At 37.7% G+C, this 24,621-nt stretch overlaps 1 protein-coding gene across 8 annotated transcripts in view; it reads left to right on the forward strand.

The window, feature by feature from the left end:
• The window catches only part of cdc42bpb (CDC42 binding protein kinase beta (DMPK-like)), an 89,458-nt gene that overhangs the window by 38,561 nt on the left and 26,276 nt on the right, over window positions 1–24,621 (forward strand). For all 8 annotated transcript variants that reach the window (XM_051874186.1, XM_051874188.1, XM_051874187.1 and 5 more), the window contains exons 5-17: window positions 275–423; window positions 5,616–5,709; window positions 7,658–7,858; window positions 9,461–9,709; window positions 9,838–10,072; window positions 11,329–11,448; window positions 11,712–11,845; window positions 14,187–14,429; window positions 15,202–15,312; window positions 17,442–17,689; window positions 19,557–19,662; window positions 19,755–19,879; window positions 21,083–21,188. In XM_051874186.1, the coding sequence (XP_051730146.1) occupies window positions 275–423; window positions 5,616–5,709; window positions 7,658–7,858; window positions 9,461–9,709; window positions 9,838–10,072; window positions 11,329–11,448; window positions 11,712–11,845; window positions 14,187–14,429; window positions 15,202–15,312; window positions 17,442–17,689; window positions 19,557–19,662; window positions 19,755–19,879; window positions 21,083–21,188 (2,121 nt within the window). The remainder of the gene's footprint in view (window positions 1–274; window positions 424–5,615; window positions 5,710–7,657; window positions 7,859–9,460; window positions 9,710–9,837; window positions 10,073–11,328; window positions 11,449–11,711; window positions 11,846–14,186; window positions 14,430–15,201; window positions 15,313–17,441; window positions 17,690–19,556; window positions 19,663–19,754; window positions 19,880–21,082; window positions 21,189–24,621) is intronic.

Here is a 24,621-nt window from a genome sequence, read left to right on the forward strand (position 1 = left end):
TGAAATGATGGGGAAAAAATTGACCATGATTAAAATGCCTTGTTTATCAGAGTGACTGATTATTTGTAACGCAACCTCTGATAGCACAATCCTCAAACACACTAATCCAGAGTACTGCATGTTACAGCACAATGCGTTCTGTGTTTGTGTGATAAATATATGTTAATCATGCTACTCTTTGATGTCTTTCAGTTGATATCATGAAGTGCTGAGTCAGTGTTTGTGTAATTAAATGGTGTTGTGTGATAAGAGATGATAATGTCTCCTCTTGCAGTACTTGGTGATGGATTATTATGTGGGCGGCGACCTGCTGACTTTGCTTAGTAAATTTGAGGACCGGCTCCCGGAGGAAATGTCCAAGTTCTACGTGGCAGAGATGGTGCTCGCTATCCACTCCATCCATCAGCAGCGCTATGTACACAGGTGACATGACTGTGTGTTTGTGTGTGTAAAGAGGCAATTAAAGGGTTAGTTCCCCCAAAAATGAAAATTACCCCATGATTTACTCACCCTCAAGCCATCCTATGTCTATATAACATCCAATCGGAGATCTATTTAAAAATAGTTTTTAAAAATATCCTGGCTCTACCCAGCTTTATAATGGTTGTGAATGGGGGGCCACATTTTGAGGCCAAAAAAAAAAAATGCATCCATCCATCATAAAAGTAATCCATACGACTCCTGGGGGGTTAATAAAGGCCTTCTGAAGCGACGGAATGGGTTTTTGTTAGAAAAATATCCATATTTAAAACTTTATTAACTATAATAACTAGCTTCTGACAGATGGCCGTACACATCGATTTGTGGAGAAGCATAATGTCCAGTCTGGACATTTACATGTATGCATTTTGCAGATGCCTTTATCCAAAGCGACTTACATTGCATTGAAAGTATACTTTTTTTTTTTTTTTTTTTTTTAATCAGTTCATGCATTACCTGGGAATCGAACCCATGACCTAGGCATTGGTTTTTTTTTTTTTTTTTTAGGCAGTGTTGAATTGTGTGAATACAATCCTGGGCATTAGTGCTGGTCTTTTCAGCAGGGTTTTGATTTGTTCTGAGAATTATATTTACCAGCACCTAAAAGTTGTGTAAAAAGCAAACTGTGGTTGGTCACTTTAAATATCTGATTGCCTCTTCCTGTCTAAGTGGGCTGTTTTTAGCCAAAATAGGCTGCAGTGTGGGCCAGACTTCATGCCTGTAGGTTTTTTTTTTTTTTAAATGCAAGACTAGATCCAGACAAAACATTTCAAACAAGATCTGCCCAATGTAGTATTTTGACCATGTGTTCGAACACGTACTCACAAGCAAGACGGAGTGGTTATTGGCCTTGTTTGAGTGATGGGCACACTGGAGATTACAGCACCCCACCCACATGTCCACTCCCAGATGAAACATTTAATGAACTGACCGCAGATGGCCGTGGTGTTCTGGGCTGCAGATCTGTTCAGGTTCAGGGGCCTCTTCCTGGCTGCTTGTCCTGGGCTGCCATCCGGTCCAGCTGAGCCCCCTCTTCCTTCCTTCTGTGAAAGATTACGAGGGCTTCTCCTCTGATACAGTAGCGACATTAAAGGGGTAGTTCACCAAAAAATGAGCGTTTGCTCACTCTCATGTGATTTATAATCCATATGACAAGAATGTATTTAACAAGTTTTTAACATGCAGCAACCATCATCTCAAACTTGCAATAAGTTGTCAACAAAAAAGAAGCGTTAAAGGATTAGTTCACTTCAGAATTAAAATTTCCTGATAATTTTACTCACCTCCATGTCATCCAAGATGTTCATGTCTTTCTTTCTTCAGTCGAAAAGAAATGAAGGTTTTGAGGAAAACATTCCAGGATTTTTCTCCATATAGTGGACTTCACTGGGGTTCAACGGGTTGAAGGTCAAAATGTCAGTTTCAGTGCAGCTTCAAAGAGCTCTACACGATCCCAGACGAGGAATAAGAGTCTTATCTAGAGAAACCATCACTCATTTACTAAATAAAATAAAAAATTATATACTTTTTAACCACAAATGCTCGTCTTGCACTGCTCTGTGATGCTCCACGCATTACGTAATCACGTTGAAAAGGTCACGTGTGACGTAGGCGGAAGTACCGTTCCAGTGTCTACAAAGCGAATGTGCAAAGACTACGTCAAATGACGTTTACACAAAAAAGGTAAAACAACGATGACGGACGATTTTGAAAATGACTAGATAAGACCCTTATTCCTCATCTGGGATCGCTTTGAAGCTGCACTGAAACTGACATTTGGACCTTCAACCCGTTGAACCCCAGTGAAGTCCACTATATGGAGAAAAGTCCTGGAATGTTTCCCTCAAAAACCGTAATTTCTTTTCGACTGAAGAAAGAAAGACATAAACATCTTGGATGACATGGGGGTGAGTAAATTATCAGGAAATTTTAATTCTGAAGTGAACTAATCCTTTAAGTCAGGTGCGCAGGGGAGTTTCTACCACAATAACAATCTAAATTTCAGTCTCTTTCTCACACAAAACTATCAGATTTTTTCACAAGACTTGGATTATAGTTCGCAAGTCATTTGAACAACTTCTGTGATGATTCTATGGTGGGTTTATTTTGTCATTTAACAGCTCCAATCCCCTTCCATTTTAATTGAATGGAAAAGAACAGCATGAACATTCTTCACAACATCTCCTTTTGTGTTTCACAGATGAAAGAAAGTCATACATGTTTGTAATGACATGAGGCCGAGTTAATGATGACTTATTTAATTTTATTAATAAATAATCTATCCCTTTAACTCAATTCCCACAGCAGCCTTTTAAACTCGTCCCATCATTCTCACCAATAGTAGCCAGCCTGTCAGGCCAAAGCAGCTGACTAAAGTCACGATAGCGCTCATAAACACACGTGTGTCCACGGTACAGCCCTTCTTGCTTATACTGACACCCAGTGAGGTTGTGAATGGTGTGGTTTGTGTGTGTGTGAGAAGAGTTTTGACACCATGTTTACTCTGTACCCGCTGTGCTCGCCATGGTGCCAGGGCTGTGAATCAGAGGGCACAGTGTGTGTGGCCCAGTCGTGGAGAGACAGGGACTGAGTGTGTGTGAAAGGGGGATGGTGAACAAAGGCAGGCTGTTTACATGGAGAGCAGGGCATGGCTGGGCATGGAGGAACAGCCACCCTGGAGAGCTGCTGTCAGGGTGGGTTGCCCATTGGAGTAATAACACCTCAGTGCAGGGCCGCGTCAGCTGTGGGTTTTTTCTCCTCTGTCAGAGGCGTCTTTATAGTGGTGGTCCTCAACTGGTGGGTTATGACCTAAAAATGGGCCACAGATCTGTTCTGAATTGTCACTGCGAATAATATGATGCAACCTACCATATTGTCGCTGTCAGGCGGAAACGTTGTATCTCCATATTTCATCATTTTTAGTTTTTTTTTTTTTCTTTCTTTTCATAAATCATTACAATTGGCTACCCTTTACATCTCTCTGTGGGTTTTGCAAATATCTAACCAGTGATAATTATTTAAAATAGCTTGTGATTAAACCTTGTATCTCCATTGGATCCTCAAACTGTTGGTAAACCTCATAACTTTTCCACTATTGTAAATGAAGTGCCACACGCAGTTTGGACGTCTCTGCTTGTTTGCAATGCAATGGTAAAATTACCAATGCTGTCTTAAATAGCTTCGTCTTTAATAACATGAGATTTTGTCCAAATGACACAAAGTGCCCACAAAGCCACAATAAACTTTATAACCCGTAAGTTGATGTGCAGCGTAACTCACTGCACTTACTACCTCAGACAAAACGCATGTCTCCGGAATTCTCCGAAATTCACTGGTCAGAAACCTTGCAAGTCCATTTGAGCTTGATTTTGATAAATTGTTATTAATGTAATGACACATGCAAGTGTCTGCCCACATATAAAGCCACAATATCAACTTTGACAATGTTTAATTATTTTTAAAAAAAAATTGTTTTTTTTATATTTCCTGAAAAGCGTTTTTGGAGATAGGTTTCCGCCTGAAAGTGATGATATAATATCTTTTGTTTTAGACATTAAAGTGCATCCAATCAAGCTCCATGTTATTTGTGAGCGCCTTTCTTTAAGGTCTCATTTGTTAATTCTAATTAAAGCGTTAGCTAACATGAACTAACAATGAGCTACACTACCGATTGTAAGTTTGGGGTTAGTAAGAATGTAAAAGAATTTATACTTTTATTCAGCAGGATGCATTAAACTGATTAAGAGTCAGTAAAAACATTTATAATGTTACAAAAATTTACATCATGGTTTTCACCAAAATATTAAGCAGCAGAACTGTTTTCAACATAGATAATAATAATAAATGTTTCTTGAGCAGCAAATCATCATATTAGAATGATTTCTGAAGGATCATGTGACACTGAAGACTGGAGTAATGATGCTGAAAATTCAGCTTTGATTACAAGAATAAATTATTTTAAAATACATTTTTAAAATAAACTTTTATTTTAAAAATAGAAAATTTTAAATATAGAAATATTACTTTTTAAAAAAAAAAAAAAAAAGTAATATTTTACAATATTGTAATACTGTATATTTGATCCAATAAATGCAGCCGAAACATTTAAATGGTAGTGATATATAACTACCATTTTATATATATAACTACCATATACACACACATACCCACATAAACAGCATTTATTAGTTTTTATTAATGTTAGTTAATAATAATACAATTGTTCATTAATATTAGTTCGCAATTTTAATTTAAGTGTATTAGAAAATGTTAAAATGAACATAATTAAAAAAAAAGCTGTAGCCATAGAAGTGTTGTTCATTGTTAGTTCATGTTAACCAATAGTTTATGTAGTTAACCCATGTAAACAAATGAGATCGGTAACACTTTAGTATAGGGAACACATATAAAATATTAACTATGAATTTTCCCTCAATAAACTCCTAATTTACTGCTTATTAATAGTTAGTAAGGTAATTAAGTTCAGGTATTGGGTAGGATTAAGAATGTAGAATAAGCTCATGCAGAATAAGGCATTAATATGTGCTTTATAAGTACTAATAAATAGACAATATTCTAGTAATATGCATGCTAATAAGCAACTAGTTAAAAGACCCTAAAATAAAGTGTTAGCATGAGATCTTGGTGTAAAGTAATATCCGTTATTTTAGAGCAGATTCTTCAGCCAGTTTGTAGAAACGAGGCCAAAAAAGGCACATACCGACCTGTACAGGTTGCATGATATCCTCTTATCCTCAAAAAACCAAAACTCTGCTTAATGGTTTAAAAGAAAAATGATACAACCCAGACTTCATTAAATACAAGTGAACATGGTTTGTGCTGACCACATTGTGTTTGTGTAACTACAGAGAGCATGAAACCACTGAAATTCAAGAGACGTTTTAGAAACCAAAATTGTAGATTTTTCTATTCGGTCCATGTCATGTTAGTACTTTTACATATTAGTGGGCCCATGCAGTTCATTTAATTAAAATAATAATAATCTTTAATGACATTTTTGTGTGCTAAACATTTTGGTGCAGAGAAATCTGAGTCGGGAAGCTAAACGGGTTAAGAAACGCTGCTTTTGAAAGTTATTATTTCATTCTTAAATATTGTGTTTTCTGTTCCCACAGGGATATAAAACCAGATAACGTGCTACTGGACATGAACGGTCACATCCGTCTCGCTGACTTCGGCTCCTGTCTGAAAATGATGCAAGATGGCACGGTGAGTATGTGAGGAAGGTCCCAACTTTGAACTGCAGTGTCGATCTAAAACCAGAGCCTGTTTGTCATCCTTTCAGGGTGGTCTCCATCTGTTGGATGAGAGCTCTGCCCCTACCCTCTCCTCTCTCTGCTTCTGACATTAATAGAGCTGCTTTTGGCCCTGCTGCCCTTGAAGGGGAGGGCTAATTAGAAAGGCCCGTCGCTGCCCACCCCTCTGGCTCACAGACTGATGAGTCACCATAGTGCACTGATAACAAGACCAAGGCCAAAACGGCTTTTATCTACTGCTCTGTGTGTGTGCGCGCCGTTTGCGCCAGCAGCATGTGGAAGGGCAGAACAGGGCTTTAGTTTTTCAGCTGCACATGTGCTGTGTTCCACCAACTGAGCAGATCCCTGTATATTTGTGGATGTTACTTTTTTATTTAGATATTGAGTAGAGATTATAAGGCTGCACTAGGCTTGCTGCGATATTCGGTGTTACTGGTGTTCATCCGCAACACCGGTTACATCACTTGCCCAGCACAGCACCACCCCCACGATCGTTTTAATCTTTTATAGTAATAAAAATCATTTAGTTCAGTTAGAAAACAGACACTACAATTAAAAACTGAAAGCATCTGCTCAATGCAGTGTGAGCCGAACAAGAGTCGCAGCAGGAGTCAGATTTCATTTATCAGGAGTGAGGAGCTGACTGACAAGACAATGGCAGAAGATTTTTGGATATTTGCAATATATTGAATTTAAAGGATTAGTTCACTTTCAAATGAAAATTAGCCCAAGCTTTACTCACCTTCAAGGCATCCTAGGTGTATATGACACTCTTCTTTCTGATGAACACAAATATCCTGACGCATCGGAGCTTTATAATGTCAGTAAGCGTTACCAAACGAGTATGAGCCAAAGAAAGTGCCTCCATCCACATCCATCCATCATAAACGTACTCCGCACGGCTCCGGGGGGTTAAAAAAAATCCATATTTAACAAGTTATGAAGTAAAATATCTAGCTTCCGGCAGACCGCCTTCTGTATTCAACTTAATTATTATTATTAGTCATATTGGTATATTATAATCAGTATTTTTGCCCCAATTGTGCAGCTCTACAAATAAGCAATCTGTGATTGTGATAGTTATATAGGCGTAGGTTATATATTGCATTAAGGGAATATAGTTCTCTCAGTATTTTTCAGTGTTATCTTCAGTAGACAGTCTTTGCCTTCTCAGCAATCAAACATCTTACAAAAATAACTGGACGTCAAGATGTTTTTGAGTGCTTTTGTATGTCACATGTTTTATGAGCAAGATTGAGCAAGACTTGGCATGGTGAATATTATGTGTCTAAATGGTTCTTTAAAGTATTGTTATTGTGCAATTTTCAAAGTTAATGTGTCTAGAGTACACTACCATTCAAAAGTCTCATAAAAGTTTCGTCTGCTCACCAAGGCTGCATTTATTTATTCAGAAATACTGTAAAAATAGCAATATTGTGAAATGTTATTACATTAAAATAAAATAAATTAAAATAACTTTTCTATTTTAATATATTTTAAAATGAAATTTATACCTGTGATGAAGAATTTTCAGCATCATTACTGTCACATGATGCTTCAGAAATCATTCTAATATGCTGTTTTGGTGTTCAAGAAACATTTATTATTGTCAATGTTGAAAATAGTTATGCTGCTTAATATTTTTGTGGAAACCACAATTGTTCTTTTGATTTCATCAAAGAATCCTGAAAAAATTACTCATGACAGTATATCTTTACTGTCACTTTTGATCAATTTAATGCACCTTTCTTTTAAAAAAAAACAAAAAACAAAATCTTACACTTTTGTTTGGTAGTGTACATACACTCATGTTTTTTTTCCATACTTTCGTCGCATTTAATTGCAAACGAAGACCTATCCAGCCTCGTTTATGATTTTACTTCCTGTCATCCCCTATGCAGGTCCAGTCGTCAGTGGCTGTGGGCACACCAGACTACATCTCTCCAGAGATCCTGCAGGCCATGGAGGACGGCATGGGGAAATACGGGCCGGAGTGTGACTGGTGGTCTCTAGGCGTCTGCATGTATGAGATGCTCTATGGCGAGACGCCTTTCTACGCCGAATCCTTGGTGGAGACATATGGGAAGATCATGAACCACGAGGTGAGACGCTTCATCATTGTGTATTTCTGGTATTTGTCCAGTTTACATGTTTCCCACCACTGACACATTTGCATCTTGGGGATTTCTCATGATAGAAAAGGCATGAACCACAGTGAATCAGTTTAAAAATCTGTATTTATAGCCAATACAAACTAAAGCTCAGGGTAATTATCGTGACAAATAACATCCCGCCTGTAACTCCGTTGGGAAACATAACATGGTTCATAAAATCAGGACTGCACTAATTTTATCGGGTCATCTGGTCACTCCAAAACCACTGCTATTTTTCTTTTCATTAGGGGCCAAGCACCGAAGGTGTGTAGGCACCTATTGTAATCATTGATGTTCCTATTATTATTTTTCTTCTTCCGTTTCCGCTCTGGAAGTTTATAGCAGCCCATAGAACCACTTGCAGGACAGTTATGAAATTTGGCACACAGATAGAGAACAGTCTGGACTGTTACCATAGCAAATTTGTAGTCTCTAACTAAATCCGTTTAGCACCAACAACTGTCCAAAGTTGTACTCACTTTTAGGTTAATAACTTTTGAACCGTAAGGATGCCTAATTTCCCTGCCATTTTGAATGTTTTATAAAACATACTTTTTCAAACTCCTTCTAGTCCATTGCTCCAATTTTCAGGAAAATTGACCCAGATCATCTTCAGACGGGGTCAATAAAAAGTTATGGAATTACAGAATATTTTTTTTAAACTGTTTTCGAATAATACACAAACGAATTTTACGTAGCGTTTACGAAAATAGACGTTAGGCTGTAACTCTGCAACGCTTTATTGTATTCAGACCAAAATTGGTACATGTCATCACAAGCATGACCTGAGGCTACATGCTGTATTAGGTTCGGGGCGGCATGATGAGTTGAATGATATACAGTTTTCCCATATCGGCCATTTTGGACGTCCGCAATTTTGGATTGTTTAGTAAAATGCTTTTTTTCACAAACACATTAACGTATCGAAATGAAACTCTGTATGGGTCACTGGCACAATGCCCTGAAGGAGTCTGAGAAGTTTCGAGCCAGCGCCACCTAGTGTTAAAATGAAATATTCACCTACTTATGACATGCTAGGTTTGGCCTTATGGTTTGTGCAACGTTGTTATTTAGCATTTAAACAACTTTCATGAATATCTTCAAAACTGTTAGTCCGATCAAGACAAAACCATTGAGGAAAATCAGAAACATGGGTCGTTGACGACACGTTAATGGCCAAATGTCAAAATTTTGGTAGTAAGTGGCAAAAAAAATGCAATCAACTTCAAGTGTGGGTCATTTTTTTATGTTCTCATAAATATAAATGTCTATAACTCAAATGAAATGAAATATTTTCACCAAATTTGGCACGCTTATGTATGGGGGCACTCTGAGGACACACAAAAAAGCTTGGTGTCACAATAATTAAACAAAACATGAAATTGGCTCTAACTACAGTACTGTTGGTCTGATTGACTTCGAAATTGGCCCCATTGGCCCCTTAATTGCTGCTTGCAGCTATATTTGGTCTATGGTTTTGTTCCTTAACCAAAGTGGAATATCTGGAGAAATTGATGTTGAATGTAAACTGGTCTAATTTGCACTATTTAGGAGCGTTTCCAGTTCCCCTCCCACATCACGGATGTGTCCGAGGAGGCTAAAGACCTAATCCAGCGGTTGATCTGCAGTAGAGAGCGCCGGTTGGGTCAGCAAGGCATCGAGGAGTTCAAGAAGCACCCCTTCTTTTCCGGCATCGACTGGGACAACATCCGCAACACAGAGGCGCCGTACATTCCTGACGTCAGCTCTCCCTCAGACACCTCCAACTTTGATGTAGACGATGATGTCCTGAAAAACCCGGTTGGTTTAACTCTGAAATGCTTTTATTGTTGAAGGAAAAGTTATTTTGTTACATAATACATCAAGAACCTGAAGCCTTGATTATACTTTGTATTTGACCTTTGACTTCTTCCATTTCCACCCCGCAGGACATTGCTCCCCCAGTATCTCACACAGGTTTCACCGGGCAGCACTTACCCTTCGTGGGCTTCACCTACACCACAGACAGCTGTTTCTCAGACCGTGGTAGTGTGAGGAGGGTGGCGCTGATGGATGGAGGCGCCGGGGAGGATCTCCCAGATGGGGGTCTGCAGGTGGAGGCCTTCGAGAAGAGGATTCGCTGCCTGGAGCAGGAAAAACAGGAGCTCAACCGTAAACTGCAGGGTAATGAACAACCAGATATCTTAAGAAAACATTACACTTAAAAGGTTTGTTCACCCAAAAATGAAAATTCTGTTATCAATTACTAACTAAACCTGAGAAATTTCTGTCCCTCCATTGGAAAATTTATGCCATCAAAACATTGACTGTTCAAAAAGTTCTTAAAGACATTGTAAAAGCAATTTGAATTGAGCTGTTTTTCAAACGTTCTTGCTTGACGTGCGAGAACCAATGAGGTTTATCACGCATCACGCAAGTACATTTGAGCTTCTGTTTACTATTTTTGATGTACTGTATGTATGTACATTGATCAGTGTTCATATGTGAATAAAAGCCTAAATTTACGTTCTCTTCAGAATACCCAGGGCTTGACAGGAACGTTTTTGCTCACCAGCCACTGTGTCTAGTGGTTTTCTGAAGTTACTAGCCACTCAGCATTTTCACTGGCCACAATTTTGACATCGATACCATGGGGAAAACTGCCATATAGATATTTTTAATATTTTCTCATAATTTGGCAGCAGGTATATTAGGCTGCTGTCACTTTAAGACCTGACGCACAGATCCATTATACTGTTACACATGCGTTTTCTTTCTTAAAACAACTGACTGTGTTTACATGAATACTCACCAAGACCGGCATTTTGACATTATTTTGTGTGTATTTGACTGTTTAAGCGAAATAAGCAGCAAAAAAGAACTCAATTTAGTACTGAGAGGCGGCTTTTAAAATCGGTATTTTTGACAACACTGCACTACAGTTTATTATTTCAGATGACTATTAAAAAGACTACAATTGAAAAATGTATATATTATATATAAAAATTTAACCCGCCAAAGTGGCTAGTAGGAGTGACTGCGTTACACGCCACTGCTGAAATACACCCACATTTGGCAGGTGTTAATGTCAAGCCCTGATTCTACCCCTCGATTCATATGGATTTCTTTTACAATGTCTTTACAAACTTTTCGAAGTATCAGTGTTTTAGTTGAATGGACTTTCAGTGGAGCGACAGAAATCTCTCAGATTTCATTAAAATGTCTTCATTTGTGTTTTGAAGATGAACGGACGTCTTGTGTGTTTGGAACATCATGAGGGCGAATAGATGCTGAAATAATTTTCATTTTTGGGTGAACTCACTTTAAGCCCTTGTAATAACATCTATTAGTGTTAGTAGTTTGGTTTCATTTTTGTAAATGCATCAGTGAATTGTTTTCTGAGAATATAATGATTGTTTGCTTCACACGTGATTTCCTAGAATCCACTCAGGCTGTTCAGTCGCTCCATGGCTCTGGGCGTGGGGCCGGCACACTTGGTCGTGATAAAGAGATTAAAAAGCTCAATGAGGAAATCGATCGTCTCAAAAAGAAACTAGCAGGTAATGGGTCTCTCAGTCATTGTCAGTGGATATATGATATGATAAAGTCTGTTAACTTATGAGTCATGTCAATGTACTCCACACGCGCCTACATTATAGATTAACTGAATTTATAGAAAAGTGCTTTGATAAGAATATTATTACGATTATGAGTCATCACTGTTTCCACTTATCAGAATTTCTTAATTTGATTATTTGACTGTTCATTTGTGTCGGCTAATTAATCACATTCAGCTAACTCTGAGTGACTTGTCCCTCCTCAGACTCTGATAGGCTGGAGCACCAGCTTGAGGAGGCAGTGACTCTTCGACAGGACTTTGAAAGTTCCTCCACCAAACTAAAGGCCCTGGACAAGCAAGTCAGAGCCCTCAAGCAGGAGAAAGAGGATATACATAAGGTACGATTGACTAAAGAGTTGAATTACCAGCCAAAATGGAAGAGAAATTATGCTCATAAATTCAGCCCCCTAAACATTTGATCAGGTTCCTTCCTGGATGAAACATTTCTGCTTCCTCTTTACGATTCCAGTTCCTTGAAGGTTCCATTAACAATTATTTTTGTACTTTGAGGAAGAAATATTTAGAAACAAATTTCGATTTCATTGGCAAGTGATGAGATGCACTGAATATTGCAAAAGGTGATTTTTAGTGATTTCTATTATTGTTTACTACATTTTGTCAAATGAACAACCAGACAGTAGCTACACTAATTTAAGTCTCACATGCCTTAAAGTCTGCATTAAAATCCATATTATTGATCTTATTTTTATTTTTTATTTTATTTTACCTTTTATAGTGTGCTTAAAGCCCGCTCCTGCAAGCTCACGTCTCAGTATCCAATCAACAACCGATGCGTAGAACCAAGTCCCACCTTACATTTTTCTTCTTTTTCGTTAATCCCTTACACGTGGATGTACATCACAATTGCAGAATTCTGGAAATTAACAGCAACTTATGGGAATTAACAGGAATTTATGGAAATTAAAAGGAACAATCTGGAAATTGGCAAAATTGTAGGTTAGCCTATAACAGGAAACTTAAATGTAGTTGAAATCTTGCAGCAAAATCTTGGTTAAAACAGCCAGATTTAATTCAGTTGAATTTCTACCCTGCACATTCCTCAATCACATGTGGGGAATGTTAACATTCCTCAATCACAGACGTTGAGTGGCGACCCAACATAGTACCAAAAAAAAGCAAACAAAATGTTTTAAAATCAAACATTTCAATGTCTTCATTTAAAATGATTTATTTTATTTTAAAAAGGCTATATGTAAACATTTTCATGTATTCATCGCTTTTTTTTATTGCCAATGTGTGAACAGCTTGCAATGAAACTTAAAAAAACGAGACCTTCTCCGACTTCCTAGGTTGTCTATGAAAGCTGACATGATGTCGGTGAATCACATTCAGTCGCTGTTTTAGCCGAGGCTCACTCATGTCACTATGGAGTGTGTGTGTGTGAGCATGAGCAATAAGTTGCTGGCTGCAGATCATTTAACGGCCACCGGTGTCACTAAAAACAAGGGTCTCTGAATTCTATATGTAGCGCCTCTAAAATAAAATCTATATACACTACTGTTCAAAAGTTTGTGGGCTATAGAATTTTTTTTAAAGAACTTTGAAAGAAAAAAATCCTCAAAACTACATGATTATGCAGGGTACAGTTAAAAATGTTATTTTTAAAATTTGTATTAGCTTGCATGCATGTCTGCTTATGGCTTTAAGCTTGTATATGATAAAGTTTGTATAAATGATCCAAAATTTCCAATTAATCCCCTTTAATTCCTGTAAATTCTTGTTAAGTGTCCAACTTGGAATATTCCCAAAATTCCACAGCTTAATTTCCCATGGAAAGTTTCCGGAAATGTACCTGGAAATTTTCCACTCCTTTGCAACTCTAATCACAACACAGAACAAAAGATCTGCCACTACTTCAATTCCATCGTGACTAAGTAACACAACAGTAAATTGCTAGCTTTACGTGTTTGATTCATGCTCCAGAATCGTTTTGACTACACTGGTCATTCTGTAAAGTTTTGGTTCACAAAAATGAATTGTTTATTGTTTTAAAAACAACAGCTGTTCAGAATAAGAACAGGTTCTCAGTACAGAGATACTGAGATGTAAAAATCCCATGAACACCTTCAGAATGAGTGTTGTCGTACATTGTTAAATAAATGACATAATGGCCAGAGAACGGTTCTTCCTCCTCTCCCCTGTCCTCACACTGAAGATAACACGTCCTCTTCAGCCTTATTGAATCAGGAATTTCAAAAACACTGGGCTCGTTCATCAAGATTAATGTCATCACCCCCTCACATAGGAGCATGTCAAAATTCTCACTGCGCATCACATTTTTAGCTAATCGCATTTGTCGGGCCGTCCCACTTGACCCTGAGTCCCAATTGGCTCGTACCCGCCGAAGCTCAGCATGGCTGATGTATGAGATCTATTCAAGTCTGTTTTCAGTCAAAATACTTCCTGTAAGGTTTGTCTGTGTTCATTTCACTTCCTTACGAGCGTGTGTCCCGTTCTTTTAGCACATAACTCCCAATTCTCTTGACGATTTCTATTTCTCACTCAGCCTCTTTTTCAGTCCTTTCTCTCCAGGCGCGGCTGCTCTTTCTTTTTCTCTCCTTTCCGCTGCTCCTCTCACACAGTTGGACCCGCGCATCTGTTTCCCTGCTATCGTTTTAATATCTTCAACCTGATTTATTCGTTCCTCTCCCTTTCCAGCAACTGGTGGAGTCTCTGGATCGCCTGAAGTCTCAGACCAAGGAGCTGAAGGACGCCCACCAGCAGAGGAAGCTGGCCATGCAGGAGTTCTCTGAGCTGAATGAGCGCATGGCCGAGCTGCGCTCGCAGAAGCAGCGTCTGTCGCGACAGCTGCGGGACAAGGAGGAGGAGATGGAGGTGGTGATGCAGAAGATCGACGCCATGCGCCAGGACATCCGCAAAACCGAGAAGGCCCGCAAGGAGGTGAGGAGCATGATTGAAGGAGGTCACGCACCCCCTCTTGTAATGTTATGACTGTTTTGGATGTGTTTTCAAAGTAAATGGAGATGAATTACCAGGGGCTTTCAATCAGGAAGACGTATCCACGTTGCATGTGTCATCGTGGTATTCCGAACCGGTGCCGTCCGGCTCCCGCCGGGTGTTTATTACTCATCGTCATCATGTTAACACCCCCGGGGCTGACTGAGGGCACAGATGAAAACAAGGCCTTGGAATGCGCCACATTTTTGAAGATCATCAGTCACGCTCCAGAGAGAGGCAGGCTCAACAGCTCCAGATCTCCCTAGACGACAGCAGGAATGTCTTCACACCCCTTCCCGCCCCCTCCTGTCCCTGCAGGCCAGCCTCACGGACCCCATGACCTCCTCTGGACCGCAGTGTCTAACTCGAGCCAGATGGGCGACACTGACCGCAGCGCAGGCCCACTGCTGACTGCAGCTGGATTCAGACCCTCCCCCTTTTTTTTACTTTTTTTTTTTTCTTTTATGTTTCTTTTCTTTGTCTCCCATGCACAAGACTCTTGGCAGAAGCGTCTCTTGGGGCGAATTAATTTTTTTTGTGAAGTCTTCATGTCAGGAAGACTTAAAAGACATGGCTCGAAGAAAAAAATTCACACGGGGCGTGTGTGGTTAAAATTAGGTCAAGATTGAAGGGTTTGAGTGTGTCTATACAAGTCCTTGTTTTTTTTGTTTTTTTTTCTCACATATTGATTGTTTTTCTTGTGTGTGTGTGATAGCTGGAGTCTCAGCTGGAGGATGCGCGTGCCGAAGCCTCTAAGGAGCGTAAGCTCAGAGAGCACAGTGAAGTCTACTCCAAACAACTGGAGAGTGAGCTGGAGACACTCAAGGTCAGAGGTCACTCATTCATACACTGCCTCTCTACTGACTTCAGCCAGCTTGTGAATCTTTCATTGGTGAATGTCATGGTAACAAAATACTGTTAATGAAGAGTAAAAATAGTATACATAAAAATAAATTGTGATTATAAAAAAAGATTATTTATTGTAATAACTTTATTTATTAAAGTCCCCCTGTAGTCAATACTTTTATCCCTTAAAACTCATCTTTAATCACCAAAATGACATATTTAAACCTTTTTTTTTTTCCTGTGAAAAAAAAAAAAAAATTCTTAATGCCTTAAAATAGCTTGAATGTAAGTCTACACCCTTGCTTCATTTAGCATACGTGGATCAATAAATATGCTAATTAGCCCCGCCTTCACTCACTCGCACGAGCTCAGAGATCCACTCGGTCAACTTTACTGTAGTAAACGCTGCACAATCGTATCGCTTTTTACAACGTTGGACACATAACAGTAATTAATATTAGTCTTTTGCTTGACTACGTTATCAAACAGCTAATAATGTGTTGCTAATGTTACACAAACCATGTTCCTGTTCTTCATCTCAGTCTGCCTTCTAACAATCAGCATCCCTAGAAATGTTTTGAACAGTGTTGGGCACGTTACTTAAAAAAAAAAGTAATTAGTTATAGTTACTAGTTACTTCTCACAAATAGTAACTGAGTTAGTAACTGAGTTACATCATTATAAAAGTAACTAATTACTAGGGAAAGTAACTATTGCGTTACTTTTTTTTTTTTTTTTTTTTTTTTTTTTCAAATATGTCAAATAACTTGGATGCCCCCAATATTAAATATGTTAAATGAGTGAAATGGACCCTAAATAGAAAAAAAAAAATATTATTATAAAACAATGTGGGACAATGTGAGAGACACCTATCAAATTCAATATATTATTGTAAATATTATCATTACTATACATGGAACAATTAAGCACAATAGATGGTTTAGAACTTTTAATATTTATTGCACAGACCATAACTGGCTAACAAATAATTCTAAAAATAAATGATGCTTGATCCGACTCGTGACATGATCCGCTCTTGCTCACGACATGAAATTTCTCTGTACTGCACTATACGTGGTAGCCATTAAAGAAGTTTTGATTTGTAGAAAGCCTTTCTTTTAAGTGAACTTTGTTTTGTAAAAATTGTATCTTAATTTTAATAATTGTTTAATCAACCAATTGCCTGGATTTAATAAATAAGAAGCAAATATAGCAGACAATAATCATGACATGGAGGCGCCGGCGCGATCACTTGCACGTAAACTGGATCACGTCTTATAGGCTAAATGAACTGAAACTCAGCGTATAGTCTGCTTGCCTCGAAGACATGACAAATATATCTACAGAAAGCTTGAAATGTCTACTTTTAAACGAAGGGGCTTGAGCCCTTCCCCCCCGGTAACTGTGTTGTAACGGGGGAAAAAGTAATTCGTTTGATTACTCGTTACTGAAAAAAGTAACGCCGTTAGTAACGGCATTTATTTATAACGCTGTTATTCCCATCACTGGTTTTGAACAACTCAGAACGTCAGTGGAGAAAGACATAGTTCATCATAACATCATAATATACATCATACACCCGCCACATTGCTAAATCTACCAGATTTTTCATATAAACAAAAATATTCCGGGATAACCTGGCTTCTTTTGAGAATCTCCTGCTTCTTATTCAGTTCTTCTGATTTTTGGCATGTTCTTGTGACAGCTATTTTCAGAGATTCACTATTTTCCTCTTCCATTCATCTGTTCATTAGCTTCCTCAGGTGTTTCTTCTACCTCTCTAAGGCCTTCCACCCTGTTAACCTCAAACATCGCTTTACTTTCCCTCCTGTCTTTCTTTTCCCTCCTGCCTTGTGTAGGATATCCTGTGGGGTTATTTTTAGCAGGATGTTCCTGCTTTGTTTTATGTTTTTTCCATCAAGACTCGCTCTCTCCTTTGCCTCCTTGCTCACTCTTCCTCTTCCTCTGCTCTCCATTGATATGTGTCTGTTTGTATATGGTGTTAGGGCTTTAAATCGATTCAAATCAATCCATATTTTTACTGCAGTAATTGTACTGGATTAAAGTCTCAGGATGTATCTCATTTAGAGTTGTTTGATTCTTGTTCAGGTGAAGCAGGGAACGGGTCGCTCCTCAAGCCTCGGTTCCGAGACTCAGCAGGAGCTCACCAAGGTGAAGTCAGAGCTGGATAAGAAGGTGTTGTTCTATGAGGAGGAGCTGGTGAGACGTGATGCCAGCCACTCTTCAGAGCTGAAGAACCTGAGGAAGGAGCTTCATGACTCTGAGGGTCAGCAGCTGTCCCTGCACAAAGAGCTAATGGTGCTCAAAGACAAACTGGAAAAGGCCAAGAGAGAACGGTAAGCTGTTCCATCAACTGTCCCGGTTGCAGGTTGGCACCAACAGGGTCGATTCCAGCTAGTGATAGAAAACTATTGGCCAGGCTGATTACCTGGCTGATATTTAACCTTTATGAGGTTATCAGCATTGGCCTAAATCCGAGAGAAACCCATGCACATTGAACTTGAACTCTGAAGTGGACTCCATCAGCAGGGGTGTCTGTCAGAACACAGAGTCCAGTAGGACAATTCCATTTGATTGAACTCTATTAGTCCATTGAAGCAGGTAGAACAAAGCAGATCAGCATAATGTGTGGTTTCTAGACAAGAACAGAAATACAAACAATACAATAAAGATAAATCTTACTCAGATTACACAAGGAAAAGATACACAATATAAACAAAGGAGAATAAACTTACATTACAAACATCAGGCAGCTCCAAAGTCTATTGTGCATCAATGCAGGCATTTACAAAATCAGGACCCATTAGCACACGGCTGCAGTGATTGGTAATTAACAGAGGGCTTGTACAAATCAATAAACAGCTAATTGAAGAGAAACTATTGCTGCGTCCCAATTCACCTGCTTATACTATGCCCTAAAAGTATGTACTGTTTTTGTGAAGAAAAAGTACATACTTTTGAGTGTGTAGCAGAAGAGTATGAAAGCTTTGGGACAAACTACTTCATCATAATTGCATCTTTAACGGATGCTTAGTTATGTGCAACCTGTCACCGTTTAAACTGCCCTGTCAGTCATCTTGTCACAGTTAAAATCCTCCACATTCAGTTTAATTTAATTTCCTACAGTTTCAGAGAGAAAGGTAGTCACACGTTGGTTCTTTCATGCGGAGACTCTCCTCATGTTTGCATAATGATGCTTTTAACAGTTAATGACCAAATGCATCATTATAAAAGTTCACAATGCTGTTGCAGATGAAATATAATGTGGATAACATTGAATAAATATATTTTCATCAGGTTAGATACTAATTATTAATCACTCAAACCACTTTATCTTAACCACTCTGCTTAACTGTCGGTCTCACACATCCACCATGTTTGTAGTTTTTTAACACTTTTTATTCATGTTTGTAGTTCTAATGCACAATGGGTTGTGGGCAATATTAGCTGTTAGAGTGTTCACGGATCTGCACTTCGGATTTTAATGGGGAAAAAGTACACCATCCAGATATCTTAGGATACTCATTTCAACATACTACGAATTGGGACTTTTTAGGATGGATAATATGCAAATTAGGATGTACCGCAGGACTGGGCAAATGAAATTGGGGCATCTTAGTAAGGCAAACCAAGAAAAGAATTGTAAACGATGAGAAAAATAAAAGAAATAATAATTTTTAATACACTACTGTTCAAAAGTTTGTGGTCGGTATTTGAAATAATTATTTAAAATAACAAAGCTGAATTTTCAGCATCATTACTCCAGTCTTTAGTGTCACATGATCCTTCAGAAATCATTCAGAGCTGATTTGATGCTCAAGAAACATTACTAAAAACAGTTGTACAGGTTAATATTTTTGTGGAAACCGTGAAACTTTTCATCAGGGTTCTTTGATGATTGGAAAGAATTTAGTGTCACTTGATCAATTTAAGTCATCCTTGCTTAATAAAAATATCTTTTTTTTTTTTTCTTTTTTTTTTAAACTTGACCCAAACCAATCCTGAGATGGTGTTTATGTTGGAGCACTGAAATGAACAATGTTCAAAAACACTGCACTCACATTTATGACTCATTGTGTGTATTTTACAGACAGAACTATGCACCACCCCATTCACTTTACATTTAATTAATATATTTAATTCAATAAAAAGTCATTTTAAAAAAACTCGACCACTAATTCTAGTCCTGTTCTGTATCCACAGGCAAACCGAGATGGATGAGGCCATGGGTGCTCTGAAGGAGAAGTATGAACGTGAACGCAACCTCCTGAGTGATGAAAACCGTAAACTCACTGCAGAAACAGACAGGGTAGGACACCGTATTTCACATGAAAAGTGACCACACTGAGTATCAGGTGCAATATTCAGGGCTTCATACTGATCCTGAAATCTCCTCTGCAGCTCTGCACTTTTGTGGACAAGCTGACAGCTCAGAACAGGCAGCTGGAGGATGAGCTCCAGGATCTAGCATCGAAGAAAGAGAGTGTAGCACACTGGGAAGCACAGATCGCTGAGATTATCCAATGGTGAGATGATCTATAATCTACACGGTGTTTACGAACCATTTGTAGTCAGCAAAAAATATCTTAACCCTCTGGTCTTCTTCGGCCGAAAAATTTTACGTTTTGAAATTATTTTTTTGCTTCATCGGAATAGGATGACACTTGGTGACTTTTGTCGCATTAGCCATGTGAACACACAAAAAATCATGGACATGATTTGGATATGTTAAAGAGTCGGAAAAAAAAAGTCACACTTGGCTCCTTCGTGGTCAAAAATGACAGACATAGGAGATGAATGGGAAATAGAAAAAAATATGAAAACACAGAGAATCCTTTGGTGGTACAAACTACAAATCAGCCACTGTGCAGAAAAAAGTGCACAGCAATGAAGGGGGGACACTCTAAAATGTCAAGACTGCAAAATAGACACATCCACACCCCACACACATATATAAAATAGCGCAACTATAACACAGAGCAAGTTTTTGCAAATGTGTGAAATATAATTAATAATTCAGCCACAAAGCAGTAAAAAAAAAAAAAAAAAAAAAACAGCCAGGAAGAGGTAACACTCAAAAACATCGAGAGTACAAAACAGACACACTCAAACACACACACAACACACTATTATACACACACATGAACTGGTGTGGCTGTAACAATATGGTAAAATTGAACCAAAAGACTCAAATAAGAGGTTGAAATTTTTTAAGCTGTGATAAAACAGACCCATTCATTTTTGTTACATTTTTTTTATTGAATTTTGATTTTATGTGTAACAAAATGTCCTCCTGTATTCAGGTTTGACTGTGGTCAAATTAATGCAAAAACTGACACTTCAAATCAACATTTCAAACAAAAAAAAATCTAAACCTTGACAAAAAGTAGTCTTTGAGAATGTCTAAGTATAAATCCAAATCCACAACTTAATAAAAATATGTCTAAAAACACTAGATAATTTATAAGCCACTTTATATCGAACTATATAGGAATAGAGTGGTTACACCACGGCATTACATAAGTTTTGCTTTTTTTTACTCCCACCAGATGGCACTAATCTGCCTTCAAAAAATTGGATTTTAAATGCCCTGTCTGTTTTATCATGGAATATTGAAAAATAAATTAAAAATATATTAGAAAAAATATGGGTGAACTATGCAATAAAATGGAAGTTTTGGTTTGGTGACATTGCAGTTAAATGGCTGAATTTGTGTGTGTGTTTTGTAGGGTGAGCGACGAGAAAGATGCACGTGGCTACCTTCAGGCTCTGGCCTCCAAGATGACGGAAGAGTTGGAGACTCTGCGGAGCTCCAGTCTGGGATCCAGAACGCTGGTAAACATCTCTAACTTTCATTCGAAAGGAATAGAAGGGAAGCTAGATTGCGATCTAAGAATAAAATCCGAAGATTGATTTGAGGAATCAGTGCCAATACTATATCAGACTTTCACCTCTGAACTTCGTTAAACAGCTGATCTGCTGTTATGCTCCAGTTTTCAGTTCATAGGGATATATAGGGCATCTGTGATGAGAGTGAGACTTCTAATTTTGTCAGAGAGTGGAAAGCTCTCTCTAACTCCTTTGAGCTGTAGCACAGTAACATTAGATTTGCTTTAAATAGCAAATCTAATGGAAATTGATTGAAGGGAAGTGACATGTTAATGTTGTAGGTGATGGAGGTCACATTTGATTTAATAACCTTTTCTAGGGAGGTTAAGGACAGACTCTAGGATATTGGCCCTCTTGAACATGCTGTTTATTGCCATATTGATATCTGCTGATGACAACTATTGATTTGCAGCCCCAAAGGTTTGGGTTAAAGCCATCGTCCAAAGATGCGGTCAGCGTTGCTTATTCTCAAATTGAACTAATTGGCTTAATTGCAGGGTTGCTACAGGATATGGTACAAATGTAAGGCAATAGAGTTTGGCAATTGGTGAAGTATGCCATAAACTTTCTGTGTTTGGGTCATAGAGCTAAAAAAAAATCACAGATTGAATTCATTAAAATGCCCTGTTGTGGTTTTGCTCATTTTAAATAGAATTTCTGTAAACAAAATTCAGACATTTCTTGTTGAAATATGACTTGACATTACTTCATACGTAAGGAATGTAATTAATAGGCTGTTCAGTTTTATATATATTATATATATTTAAAATACAGTATCATTCAAAATTTGTGGTCAGTAAAATGTTTTTGAAAGAAATTAAATCTTTTATTCAGCATGGATGCATTAAATTGGTCAAAAGTGACAGTAAAAACATTTATAATGTTGCAAAAGATTTCCATTTCAAATGCTGTTCTATTCATCAGAGAATCCTGAAAAAAAAAAAGTCACGTTTTCCATGAAAAAAATATTAAGCAGCACAACTGTTTCCAACATTGATAATAAATCGGTATATTATAATGATTTCTGAAGGATCATGTGACACTGAAGACTTATTAAAGTAGAAAAGAACATTTTAAATTGTAATAATATTTCAAAATATTTCTGTATTTTTTTTTTTAATTAAAAAAATGCAGCTTTGGTGAGCAGAAGACTTCTTTCAAAAACAATAAAAAATCTTACGGACCTTAAACTTCTGAATGTATATATGATAGTGCTGTCAAATCGATTAATCACTATTAATCGCGTCTAAAATAAGTTTGTGTTTACATGATATGTGTGTGTATGTATGTGTATATACATACACATACATACTTACATTTATATATACAGTATAATATATGTTTGCGTGTATATACACACACATATGTATACATAAATGTATGTGCATGTATATATTAGTGCTGTCAAACGATTAATCGCGATTAATTGCATCCAAAATAAAAGTTTGTTTATATATGTGTACTATGTGTATTTATTATGTATATATAAATACACACATACATGTATTTATTTACATATATTTACATGTATACATGTATATTCATATATAATTTATATGATATATAAATATAATATATTTTGTTAAATATATACACGCATTTGTGTGTATTTATATATACACATAATAAATATACACAGTACACATTATGTAAACAAACTTTTTTTGGATTATATACACACACACACACACACACATACATATATATATATATATATATATAATATATATATATATATATATATACACACATACATACATACATAATACATACACTTAATCGCGATTAATCGATTTGACAGCACTCAAAAATGTATACAGTTAAATATTTGTAATTATTATATTAAAAATACATATTTATTATAGAACTTTTATATATAGATTTGTTAAGAATGTATTTTTTGTGTAAACTTTAATTGCTATATCAGCAAGGCCCTGGAGTAAGCATCCCAACCCAGAGGTCAATGGTGGCACCTCGGGTCACCAAGCGGGTGAGTTTATCCATCAAACCTCCAATCAGTGTGGAGCAGCTCCAGAAGGAAGGCGGAGCACAAGATTGTTCTCTTGGCTATTGGCCAATCAATCTGTCATTCATCTGTCTACTTTACTTAATAATTCTCAAAACTATCAGGGTTATGAATAGCATATTTTTTTACAGCTACAATTTCAGAGGGCAGATGAATGGAAATGCTGCATCAGCTCTCCTCATTACCGATCATAATTCACAAAACATGGAAAACATTTCGGATAAGCTCCATTGTTCTTATGAGGTCAAGTGTGTATACCCTTAACCTTCCACTTGCACGCTATTGGATGACATCAAATCAGTGGCGCTGAGAAGTCATTAACTCGATAAGCTTGAACAAAAGAGCGAGTGCCGCAGCATTACGCCTAATTGTGAGCATTTTTTGAGAGAAAATATCCGCAGCTCTAATGTAAAGTTGATGAGTTCTGCCAGGAACACTCCCATGAATGCCCTTCACTGCCTCTCACACCCCATCAGCCGTGGGAGCTCGCTCATGACCCGCAGTCACTTCATCTGTTTAATCAATGAAATGGATGTAATCCTCTTCTTTCATTCCACAATATTCAGCTGTCCTCCAGCCGTTCACTGTCTCTTTTTTGTAAATTACTGTCTAGTCACCTCATAGGTCATGGAGACAAATGTTGTCTTGTAGCCACACTTGTGTATAGCGGAGCCTTGGTGACAGCTGAGATCAATAGCTATTAAACCGTTGGAGATCTAAGATAAGCCCTCATGAGCCAATCGGATTTATGGAAAATGCATCTTAAGGGATTTTGTTTGTGTGCTAGAGAGGATTTACGGTGTCTATGTTATGTGGTGTAGTCTGTCGGACATGCATTTTTTCCATGCATGCTGCTTTTGTAATGCAAACGGAAAAGCATCTTGTTTTGTGATACTGAATAACCACTTCATTGCACTGCTTCTTGACACTGTAGAAACAAGATTTTATAGTCCCTAGCTGTTAGACAACCACGGAAGTTCCCAAACAAACACAATATGATCTGTCTTTATCCCTTTAAGCCCGAAGAAAAATATTCAAATTACTAAGCAACCACTGACAATAATAACACAAAACATGTATTTCAAAGCTTAGAAACTCAGCTTTAATGCATCCAATCATTTTGATTAACTCTTAACGAGTGCTAAGTAGTCCCTCTAAACTGGAGTGTACCACCTGAGGGCGCCACCGAGCTACAAAAAAAATTAATAATCATATTTTCTCAAAATTACTGTCTTGATCAACACAAAATAGGTGTTATTTAAAAGGTTAAGCCCCAGGTATACTTCGTTTTTTTTTTTTTTTTTACGCGTTCGCTCATGTTCGCGCACAGTCGAAAAATGCCCATTAGGGAGT

This window comes from Ctenopharyngodon idella, chromosome 20, assembly GCF_019924925.1.
Source record: "Ctenopharyngodon idella isolate HZGC_01 chromosome 20, HZGC01, whole genome shotgun sequence".
Lineage (NCBI taxonomy): Eukaryota > Metazoa > Chordata > Actinopteri > Cypriniformes > Xenocyprididae > Ctenopharyngodon > Ctenopharyngodon idella.